The 12,283-nt window shown below is 45.1% G+C and overlaps 1 protein-coding gene across 1 annotated transcript in view; it reads right to left on the bottom strand.

Moving 5' to 3' along the window:
• LOC106577246 (transmembrane protein 150A) overlaps positions 1–12,283 on the bottom strand; it is a 49,585-nt gene that overhangs the window by 20,808 nt on the left and 16,494 nt on the right. The window contains exons 5-6 of the mRNA XM_014155172.3: positions 6,705–6,772; positions 323–450 (exon numbers count right to left, since the gene is read on the bottom strand). Coding sequence (XP_014010647.1) covers positions 323–450; positions 6,705–6,772 — 196 coding nt within the window. The remainder of the gene's footprint in view (positions 1–322; positions 451–6,704; positions 6,773–12,283) is intronic.

The following is a 12,283-nucleotide window of genomic DNA, read 5'->3' as shown; positions in this document are numbered from 1 at the left end:
CACCCTAATAGATAGATAGATATATATATATATATATATATATATATATATATATATATATATATATATATATATATATATATATATATATATATATATATATATATATATATATATCTATCAGTGGCTGTGTGTGTGCCCATATGTGAGTGGTCCATAACTACAACATGAAGCAGGTCTGGAATGCAGAGGCACCAGCATAGGGAGGAGAGGTGGAGAGGAGGAGAGGTGGAGAGAATAGAAAAGGGTTGGGGCACCAGAGGAGAGGAGAGGTAGGGACAGATATAGAGTGTGAAACAGTTGTGTTGCTGAACACACGTACCTGGAAGTTGCCAATCATGATGAGTCCTGCAGCACAGATCCAGCCGGTGGATAGGCCCGCTGTGTTCAACACACAGTTCTGATACTTCTCTATCACATGGGCATAACGTAGGAATACTATCACCATCACTGTAGAGAGAGAGCGAGAGAGTTTTTCCAATGGTTTCCAGGAAATTCACGAGGTGACAATACTAGGGACGGGAGGGGGAAGAATAGGGAAGGGTGAAGGAGAGACCAGAGGAGTTACACTAGTGAAATAGGAGAGAAAGAAAAGGAAAGGGGTACAGACCGAGGGGTCATTGCTAATGGGTTTGGACTGGTTGTACTGTCACTAATGCAGACATGCTACACTGGTCTCTGTTGGGCTTCATTGTACCTGCCTAATTGAAGATAGCTGTGAGGGAAGGAAGAGTGGAGCGAGAGTGGGAGGAAGGGGAGACAGTGAGAGGGAGGGACGACGAGAGATTGGGAAGGAGGAAGGGGAGAGTGGGAAGGAGAGAGGGAGGTGGGTAGAGAACTAGGAGCCCCTTGTGTCGTGACCTCAAGCTGAGATGCCCGGGTCATGTTCATGAGGGCACGCAACAGAATTTCAAAAATATATATATTTTGCAACAGAAAAACAATTATTTTCTAATTGCACAAGCCCACAAAATGCCTCCCTGTTTCAGTCTTTTTTTATCTGTTAAATCGCTAATGAACAGGGGCTGTTCCAAGGCGGGAAGGACTAGTAGTGTTGAAGTAGGGCCTCCACCACAGGCTCCTTAAGGTAGGTTAGGGTTTCCTCAGTGGTGGGTCAAAATACCATTGTTGCTAAGCCCAGACAGGTGTTGGTATGGGTGTTGCTGTGCCAACCCTGCCTGGCGTCACTACAGGACACACACAGTCTGGACAAAGACCGAGGGAAGACAAAAGCACCACAGTTCTGTTAATAACTTAAACATACATTATGGGACAGAAGGAATTCTGGCAGTAAACATACACCTAGGGGCAGAGTGATGTTATGAAACAAAAGCAGGTAGCTAGAGTTCCCTGCCGCAGGGCATTAAGCTTAAGACACACAGACATTGGTAAGAAGAAAATAAAATGGGGTTTCAATGTGTGTGTGTGTGTGTGTGTGTGTGTGTGTGGCCTACGCGCGTGTGTGTTCAGTGCACCCAAGTCATTTCAGAGAAGTGAGGTAAGTTACAAGCATGGAAAAATAAACCGCCTTGTCTCTGGGCTAGTAGGAAAAGGAAATGGTGCCTTATTTCTCTCTCTGTGTTCTGGTTTCTATTCAACAGAAAACACTGAGGAGAAAGAAAGCTAATTGGCATTTACTGCATTCAATTACAGTGTCTGTCTGGTCTGTGCACTGGCTGGTTGCCTAGCTAGCAGTCTTTGTCAATAAGGTCCAGCTGTGTATTTATTTAAAAACAAGTTTACGTATTGAAGCCTTCAACAGTGCTTGACCCTACCGTAGGCTTTTAATGCTTAAACATGTTGAAGTTTGATAATCAAATATACATTTCCCCCTGAAAATGTCAGAACATCTCCGGCAGTACATTCAGTGGCGTTGACGATAGCAACAGTATCCTTCTCTGAGAATACCGGTCATCCCATAATAGATTCAAAAGGTAGACTCAGAATGTGTACTAACTAAAGCAATTGATGAGTAAGCACCTGCAGTGACCGCCATGTTACCATGGAAGGACATACTGTAGCACCTCTGAACAAGGTTCACTAGCTAGAAGAAAACTGGACTGAAACAGGGAGAAAATAAAAGCTTGTTTTCATTTTCCATTGCAAAACTTTGTTCGAAATGAGTGCTCTAATGAATGACCCTGTCATTGCATTGAAGAACATGGCTATGGACATTTACAACAGCTAATACCAAATTAAAGTAAACGTGGCCCAACCACAGAACATCATGTGCCCGTTTCTGTTCCTCCCCCTAACCCGCTCTCCCCACTACTCGAAAACCTTTTTGTAAGCTTTTAAATTATATTAAACTCCACAGTTGATATTTTCCAGTGACGAAGACATGGATGTCTCATGGTGTGGTGGGGTATGCAAAAATGGGTCAACTTTGGGCACTTCTATCTTCTGAATGTTTTGCTATTCAGATCTAAAAAGTCACTTTCTGACCACTTCTTCCATGGGCAAATATGTATGGAAAGTTCTGTTCAAATCAAAAGGGTTGCAGTCAAAAAGTAAAAAGTAAATCAAATGGAATGACGCATTCTCTAAAAACTCAGCTGCTACACACCCTAAAGAAGCAGTTCCCTGACGCCTTGATCTAAACTAAAGCAATGTTTCTCCTTTTTATTACGACCCTCTATAGCTCCCTCTCCCCGTTTTCTACCCAATATGGAATGACTGGCTATCTGTGTTCTCACGTCAGAGCTAAGTTAAGCAATCTCGGTTCTCTGTGGGGTCAAGTCAGAGCTAAGTTAAGTGGGGGAAAGCGCTTATCGAGGCTCCGGGAGGGACAAATGTCCTGGGCTACGTCCCAAATGGCACCCTATTTCCTACATAGGGCCCTGGTCAAAAGTAGTCCACTCTGAGTAGTGCACTGTAGGGAATTGTGTGTCATTTGGGTCGCATTCCTGCACTAAAATATGTCATGTTCAAGGGATAGTTCACCCAAATTACAAAATGACATATTGACTTCCTTACCCTGTAAGCAGACCATGAACAGGGTATGACAGCAATTCATGCTTTGGTTTAGTTTCCCTGGCACTAATTCCACATGACCAATATTAGCATTTGTTCAAATCATCCAAAAGTATGTCAAATTGATTGTGAAGCTCAGAGTCACTAATCGTTGAACATAGTGAAAAATGACAATATGGGTCCCAGGACTTGAATTGGATTTGTGAAACAAATGCTAAAGCATTAGCATGTGGAAACAGTGCCAGAGAAACTAAACCCTTTTGGGTGAACTACCACTTTAAACTTAGTAAGTCACATCTACGTTATTTGTGATGGTGAAATACCAAATAGACGGGGCGACAAAACAAACTCAGGCAAGACAATGCAATCAAACCCAGGCTAGACGTCATAACGTGCTCTGAGAATTCAAGTGGCCGCTGGGCCAGCCACCCTTCCATCAGTCAGTATCAGACAGCTGGGCCAGCCACCCTTCCATCAGTCAGTATCAGACAGCTGGGCCAGCCACCCTTCCATCAGTCAGTATCAGACAGCCGGGGTTCTCGTTTTCTTGTAGCATACAACAAGCATGTAGGCTACTCTACTGCATCATAACAATTCAAATTTACAAGTGGAGTAAGCTATGAACGTTAAACAATAAAATGGAATTCTATTTTACACAGTCAAGTTCAACAATATAGGCCTCCAACTGCGGTGCAACGGTAAAGCCGTTATCTGCTTGATCTCTTGCAGTGCAAACACTTGCCTGGAAAAGTCGACCCTCAGCATCTATAGGGTTGAATTATAACATAAATTTGCCATCAAAAGTTTCCAACAGTAAACTCAACATCCAAGAGGAAAACAATTAGCTAGCTAGTCAGCCAGCCAGCTAGCTAGCCCAGCAAAGTTTGCAAGTAAGTGCGTGAATGTTTACTTAGCATAGCCCACCAGTAGGCTATGGACATTTGCAAGCAATGTGTATGTGGATCGATTTGTTTGCGAGCCAATATATTATATGCTTTATTATTAACCGTTTCGACATGCATTTGTCAGCTAAATAACGTTTTTATTCTGTATCACCCAGCTCTCATTTATAATGAGTCTGGTTTATAATGAGGGGGATATAACTAGATAAACTCAGCAAAAAAAAGAAATTGTCTTTCAAAGATCATTGTAATTTGGATTTTTACTAATTAAATTCTGTGAAGTTAAGGGTTTAAACACTTTACCATGCTTGCTTAATGAACATTAAACAATTAATGAACATGCACCTGTGGAACAGTCGTTAAGACACTAACAGTAGGCAATTAAGGTCGCAGTTATGAAAACTTAGGACACTAAAGAGGCCTTTCTACTGACTGAAAAACACCAAAAAAGAAAGATGCCCAGGGTCCCTGCTCATCTGCGTGAACGTGCCTTAGGCATGAGGACTGCAGATGTGGCCAGGGCAATAAATTGCCATGTCCGTACTGTGAGACGCCTAAGACAGCGCTACAGGGAGACAGGACGGACAGCTGATTATCCCCACAGTGGCAGACCACGTGTAACAAAACCTGCACAGGATCAGTACATCCGAACCTCATACCTGCAGAACAGGTACAGGATGGCAACAACAACTGCCCGAGTTACACCAGGAACGCACAATCCCTCCATCAGTGCTGACTGTCCGCAATAGGCTGAGAGGGGCTGGCCTGAGGGCTTGCAGGCTGTTGTAAAGGCAGGTCCTCACCAGACATCACCGGCAACAACGTCGCCTATGGGCACAAACCCACCGTCACTGGACCAGACAGGAATGGCAAAAAGTGCTCTTCACTGACGAGTCACAGTTTTGTCTCGCCAGGGGTGATGGTCGGATTCGCGTTCATCATCGAAGGAATGAGCGTTACACCGAGGCCTGTACTCTAAACAAGGTTCTTTCTAGCCATAACTGGAAAGCAAGCCTTATTACGAAAATAAAAACCCAATTTAATTCAAGCTCTCTCAAGATTATCCATATAAACTTAAAAAGGACAACTTGTCATCCAACCATATACAAAGGTATTTGTAGGATGACACATTCTCAATGGATAAGCCACCAGATGTGACAATGTTAACCTTCTCTGGCTGAGTGCGAGCTCTGGTAAAGTTCATGAAATGTGTTTTTTGTAGATTCAAGACCAGTTTGAGACCATAAGGGAGGCCTGCAGTAACTATAAAGCAGTCTGGAGCTCTTCAACAGCCTGAACCAGAGAAGGAGCACATGAATATATGACTATCATCTGCATATAGATGCAACTTTGCTGGTTAAATCCCATTTCCCAAATCACTCGTACAAATTGAGATCACCATATGAGCTAAAATGGAACCATGACAATTTCTGAGGCTGGTAACTCTAATGAACTTGTCCTCTGCAGCAGAGGTAACTCTGGGTCTTCCTTTCCTGTGGCAGTCCTCATGAGAGCCAGTTTCATCATAGTGCTTGATGGTTTTTGCGACTGCACTTGAAGAAACTTTCAATGTTATTGAAATTTTCTGGATTGACCGACCTTCATATCTTAAAGTAATGATGGACTGTTGGTGCTCTTTGCTTATCTGAGCTGTTCTTGCCATAATATGGACTTGGTCTTTTACCAAATAGGGCCATCTTCTGTTTGCTAACCCTACCTTGTCACAACACAACTGATTGGCTCAAATGCATTAAGAAAATAAATTCCACAAATAAACTTAAGGCACGCCTGTTAATTGAAATGCATTCCAGGTGACTACTTCATGAAGCTGATTGAGAGAATGCCAAGAGTGAGCAAAGCTGTCAAGGCAAAGGCTGGCTACTTTGAAGAATCTCAAATATATTTAGATATGTTTAAAAAAAAAAGTGGTTACTACATGATTCGTGTTATTTCATAGTTTAGGTCTTCACTATTATTCTACAATATAGAAAATAGTACAAAAAAAACAAAAACTCTGGTATGAGTAGGTGTGTCCAAACTTTTGACTGGTATTGTATATTAAACCAGAAAAAAAGTTCCAATTTTATTTGGGACTTACAGAGTCTGGCTTTAAAAGCTGCTATAGCCAGCCAGCAGACCTTAAATAGCAGTTGGCATCATTAATCCTCCTCTACCCTGAGTAGGGTAGGGACACGGAAACACACAACTATGAACACAGTCATACACAGACACAAAGCAGAGCTGGGATGGCTCTCTGATGCTTGGCATTACGTCCGGCCGCCCTGGAACACAGACACATGCATGCCCAGGGCTGTGCGTCAATGGAGTGGGCTCAGCCACAGCTGGGAATCATTGACTGGAGCTGTTAGACTCAAACTGCCGACACACACAGGGCACGACACGTGCACATGATGTATGCGTTCTAGGGCTGTTAAACAATTCCAACATTTTATCAAGTTTATCGTAGGATTTGCGAAAATTGACCTGTAATTTAAGATTATACAAAAAGCATTACAAGAATATTGACATCCTGATTTTGTCCAAAGTAACAGCCAGCAAAATCAGGTACATTGAGGTTAAAAAGTGTGCTTTGTCAAAGTCAACTTGTTGTGCCATTGCATTGTTTTTAGCTGTATAGATTGTGTGTGTGTGTGTGTGTGTGTGTGTGTGTGTGTGTGTGTGTGTGTGTGTGGGGGAGTAGATATGTATTTTGGCAGTTTTCAGTGTATTTTGAATGCTTAACAACAAAAGTATGTATATTACAAAAAGTTAACTTTAGTTAATTAACTGAGAACCCAGATCAGTTCATGTGTGTAGACAGAGACTCACCCATGAAGGATCCAGCGCTGCAGATGAGGCTGAAGAAGCAGCTTTCTGGAGGAAGAGTCCCACATTTACTGTAGAAGGAAACAGGACAACAACGCAGTTCAAAAGACCAATTAGATCACGGGCAAAAAAAATAAAAAAATAAAATCAGACAGTGTCTCTCTGTGCATGTCAGCCTTTTCTCAATTGGGTAAAAGTCTGTCCTCTCCTCAACTCCTCCGTCCTCCTCTCATCTGTGACCAGGAAACGGATAAGTGGTCGACATATGTTGGAGTGTCAATTTGTTAACAGGTGAACAAAGGAGTTCGCTCGTCTCCTCGATTGCCTCCTCTGGCGGATGACTCTCAGGTGTATCCTACCGTTGAAGAATTTTGAAGTCAGCCACACCCCCTTTGAAACAGCTATTGTTTTCTTGGAGGGAAAAGCATGCACATTTAAAAATGATACGCTACTTATTTATAATTTTGTCTATAAAATGGACTGCCACATGTAGTTAAAAATTATTATACTACATTTGATGTATTTTGCAATTCCATCTACAGTGCCTTCGGACAGGTCTCCCGAGTGGCGCAGCGGTCTAAGGCACTGCAACTCAGTGCTAGAGGCGTCACTACAGACACCCTGGTTCGAATCCAGGCTGTATCACAACCGGCCGTGATTGGGAGTCCCATAGGGCGGCGCACATTTGGCCCAGTGTCGTCCGGGTTTCGCCGGTGTAGGCAGTCATTGTAAATAAGAATTAGTTCTTAACTGACTTGCCTAGTTAAATAAAGGTGAAATGAAAATATAAAAAAATCAGACCCCTTGACTTTTCCCTCAATCTACACACAATACCCCATAATGACAAAGCAAAAACAGGTTTAGACATTTAAGCAAATGTATAAAAAAAAGTAACTGAAAAGTATTCAGACCCTTTACTCAGTACTTTGTTGAAGCACCTTGGCAGCAATTCTTCAAGTCTTCATGGGTATGATGCTACAAGCTTGGCACACCTGTATTTGGGGAGTTTCTCCCATTCCTCTTTGCAGATCCACTCAAGCTCTGTCAGGTTGGATGGGGAGCGTTGCTGCCCAGCTATTTTCAGGTCTCACCAAAGATGTTTGATCGGGTTCACATCCGTCTCTGGCTGGGCCAATCAAGGACATTCAGAGACTTGTCCTGAAGCCACTTCTGCGTTGTCTTGGCTGTGTGCTTAAGGTCGCTGTCTTGTTGGATGGTGAACCTTCACCCCAGTCTGTGGTCCTGAGCGCTCTGGAGCAGGTTTTCATCAAGGATCTCTCTGTACTTTGCTCCATTCATATTTCCCTCGATCCTGACTAGTCTCCCAGTCCTTGGCTCTGAAAAACATCCCCACAGCCTGATTCTCCCACCACCATGCATTACCGTAGGGATAGTGCCAGGTTTCATCCAGATGTGACACTTGGCGTTCAGGCCAAAGAGTTCAATCTTGGTTTCATCAGACTAGAGAATCTTGTTTCTCACAGTCAGAGTCTTTAAGTGCCTTTTGGCAAACTCCAAGCAGGCTGTCATGTGCCTTTAACTGAGCAGTGGCTTCCATCTGGCCACTCTACCATAAATGCCTGATTGGTGGAGTGCTGTAGAGATAGTTGTCCTTCTGGAAGGTTCTCCCATCTCCAGAAAGGAACTCATGAGCTCTGTCAGAGTGACCATCGGTTCTTGGTCACCTCCCTGACCAAGGCACTTCCTTCTCAATTGCTTAGTTTGGCCGGGCGGCCAACTCTAGGAAGAGTCTTGGTGATTCCAAACTTCTTCCATTTAAGAATGTTTTTTCTTTGTCAATATGGGGTATTGTGTGTAGATTTGAGGAAAATGTTTTATTTAATCAATTTTAGAATAAGGTTGTGATGTAACAAAATGTGGAAAAGGTCAAGGGGTCTGAATACTTTACAAAAGGCACTGTATGTAAACACTTGATGAAACAAGGAGTAATTTGTTTGTTTCCTTGCCTCGTCTCCTCAATTACCTTTGACCTTTTTCCAAAAGAGGCAAGGAGAGGATGGAGGAAAGGATGGGAGGAATCAAGCAGCTCCAATTGAGAAAAGGTCTGTGTGTCACTCTCTGCTATAACATAGCATTTGACTTTTCACCTACTGTTCTAGCCTTTCACCTACTCTCCGACCCTTCCTAGAAAGGTGAAGGGGGAAACCAGCTATTGAAGGGGTGAGGCAATCAGTCATAATACCTGCCTGCGAGCTTGCACCTGTCTGCCTGGTTCTGTCTCCTGTTAAGACCAAGCCCTCTCAGCTGGCTGGACCTTGCCACTGTCTCAGAGACACACACTAAAAAGCAAGCAAGCGCACACACCCAACCCTTTCTCTCATTCACAGCTCGATTATAGAACCATGAAAGAGTAATTGCAACTTCTAGAGGTAGGAGCCAGTTATCCTGTAAGCTTTTTCAATACCATATATTTGGTCACAACTGCTATAGAAACCATATATTTACATTCTCCAAGTCTCCTATAGAAATCATATATTTACATTCCTTAACGGTTCTCTGAAGTTGAAGGCTCTGGGGATGGGAGAGGCTAAACAAAGCACACGTCTCTTAATTATCTCAACCCCCATCGGAAAACTGACTCCTCTTTTCTGGGGAATTCCTGTGTGTGTGCGCTTTTTAGTGTGTGTGTGTTTGTTCCACGCAGACACAAATCTGAGCCGTCAGTTATTTTAAGAAACAGGAATCACACACGCATATGCAGACACACACACACACACCGGAACCGAGAGAGACAGAGGAAGATGGTGCCAGTGATACAGAGAGGAAAGGGGGAGAAACAATGAGTAAAGAGAAAGGGGTGGTGACGTGAAAGTGAGAAAGAGGGGTAGAGAGAGCTATATAACAAAAAAGAAAACAGCAAAAACATAAGACTACCGTTCAAAGGTTTGGAGTCACTTAAAAATGTCCTTGTTTTTGAAAGGTACATTTTTGTCCATTAACATAAAATTGATCAGAAATACAGTGTAGACATTGTTAATGTTGTAATTTTTTTATGGAATATCTACATATGCATACAGAGGCCCATTATCAGCAACCATCACTCCTGTGTTCCAATGGCACGTTGGTGTTAGCTTATCCAAGTTTATCATTTTAAAAGGCTAACTGATTATTAGAAAACCCTTTTGCAATCATGTTAGCACAGCTGAAAACTGTTGTTCTTCTGATTATAGAAGCAATAAAACTGGCCTTCAAAACACCAGTCTCTACGTAAACAGTGAAGAGGCAACTCCGGGATGTTGCCTTCTAGGCAGAGTTGCAAAGAAAAAGCCATCTCTCAGAGTGGCCAATAAAAAGAAAAGATTAAGATGGGCAAAAGAACAGACACTGGACAGAGGAACTCTGCCTAGAAGGCCAGCATCCCGGAGTTGCCTCTTCACTGTTGACGTTGAGACTGGTGTTTTGCGGGTACTATTTAATGAAGCTGTCAGTTGAGGACTTGTGAGGTGTCTGTTTCTCAAACTAGACACTAATGTACTTGTCCTCTTACTCAGTTGTGCACCGGGGCCTCAGTTGTGCGCTGTTCTGTGAAGGGAGTAGTACACAGCGTTGAACGAGATCTTCCGTTTCTTGGCAATTTCTCGCATGGAATAGCCTTCATTTCTCAGAACAAGAATAGACTGACGAGTTTCAGAAGAAAGTAATTTGTTTCTGGCCATTTTAAGTCTGTAATCGAACCCACATATAATTGGAGTCGGTACCCCTCGAGCATTCTGGACAACACCCATGGGGACTCCACACACTTTGCCCTTTGAGACCAGGAGAAGCGGCCGAGGCTGGGGACGGGTGTGTCAGGGGTCCTGCCGGGGCCTGCCTTTCCTTTGGCGCCCCGAACGCCTTGGTCCCCCAGCCACGTCCCTATGGCAGTTGACAGGCTGTACCACCGCACACTGTGCCCCTCCCTGCTGTCGTTCCTCAAGGCGATGGGGCAGGAGGGACCGCACCGTTGTTCGGGTGCAGGTGGGTGGCGATGGTCTGTCTGCCTTGGACCCGGGGCCTGAGGAGGTGGCATGAACCGTCTCAGGGTCTCCCGGTCCCTCCGAACCTTATCGGTCTGCTCCAGAATGTCATCGGGCGGCAGCGTAGCCTAGTGGTTAGAGCGTTGGACTAGTAACCTAAAGGTTGCAAGATAAAATCCCCGAGCTGACAAGGTACAAAATCTGTCATTCTGCCCCTGAACAAGGGAGTTAACCCACCGTTCCTAGGCCGTCATTGAAAATAAGAATTTGTTCTTAACTGACTTGCCTAGTTAAATAAAGGTAAAATAAAATAAAAATTAACCACTGTGCCAAAGGTCAGCCCTGGGGTGATGGGGAGAGTGGCAAATGTGCTCTGGAGAGCAACTGGCTGACGGGATTGGGCCAGCCAGAGATGGCGCCAGGAGGTAACCACCTGCGCCATCAACTCTGGAGCAGGGAAAGCAGGCGAGACATCTCCATCGCTTCCCGGAGGAGCTCCTCTGTGCCCCCCCGCAGCCGGGGCAACAGAGTCTGCAGGTAGCCCTGCAGCAGCATGGACGCGTTGGTAAGGCGGCCAAGAGAGCAGAGGGACCCACATGTGGCTTTCAAGTCCGCATCAAAGACTCTGGGGGTCCTGGCTTCAGACGCAGGTTCCGCCCTATAATCTCCTGGTTCGGGAGGACCATGGCAGCTATCATGGTCTGGTAATCCCGGAGGCCGAGTGACTCTGCGCCCGCATAACTCCATGGTCCAGTCTCTGATGTGAGTCAGAAGCGCCCCCAGAAGCGCCCAGCTCTCCTGCAAGGCCTCACGGAACTCAGCAGAGATAGGGACAGATGGAGAGTCAGTGTCCACCAGTTTGATGTCCAGTGCAATGGCTACCCAAGTGAGTAGGCCACTCATAGTCTCGAGCCGCTGGGGGGGCTATGAAGCCCCACCGCCAGCTTCTGATGGCCTGTCAGCCTGGTAGCCCTGCTCACGGTGGTGAACAGTGCCAGCATCGTCCCACAGGAACAGCCCATCACTGGCCAACAGGGAACAGCTGTTGTCGCCATCGAAGCTATAAACCTTCTGATGCAGGGCATGCGCCCTCCGTTCAAGTTGATCCCAGCAGTTCGACTCCGGCCCTCAACAGATGGGTTCTGCCTGCGGTTGCTCCGGCCACGCTTCCTGGGAGGGGTACTGGGCCCAGTAGAGGGACTAACAGCTCGCTGGCACACCACTCCTGAGCCGAGCCTGGCCAACCCACTCGCGCATGGCCTCCAATCGCACCAGGTGCAGGCGTTCTGAGAACACCACACAAAACAGGCATCCAGTAGGGTGCTCCACAGCCCTCTCCACGTGGCTCAAACCCAGGCAGTGCATACACGAGGTATGCAGATCTCCAGGGGGATGCCACCATCACACCTGCCACAAAGGGAAGCCATAAGCTCAGCCAAATCAGCAAGGCCACGGAGCAAGGGTCCGACACCCTGGGAGAGCTTATGTCGTGACCCGCTTAGAGGAATAGGAACCCAGTGAGGCATAAATTATCCAGTACCTCTGCAAAAAACAGGGAAAAAAACCTTGTAGGGTAATTAGCAGAGACAGCATGTTAAGCAATTC

Source organism: Salmo salar, chromosome 18, assembly GCF_965601325.2.
Source record: "Salmo salar chromosome 18, fSalSal1, whole genome shotgun sequence".
Lineage (NCBI taxonomy): Eukaryota > Metazoa > Chordata > Actinopteri > Salmoniformes > Salmonidae > Salmo > Salmo salar.
The sequence above is the reverse complement of the archived record's forward strand: the minus strand, read 5'-3'. Positions and strand labels throughout refer to the sequence as shown.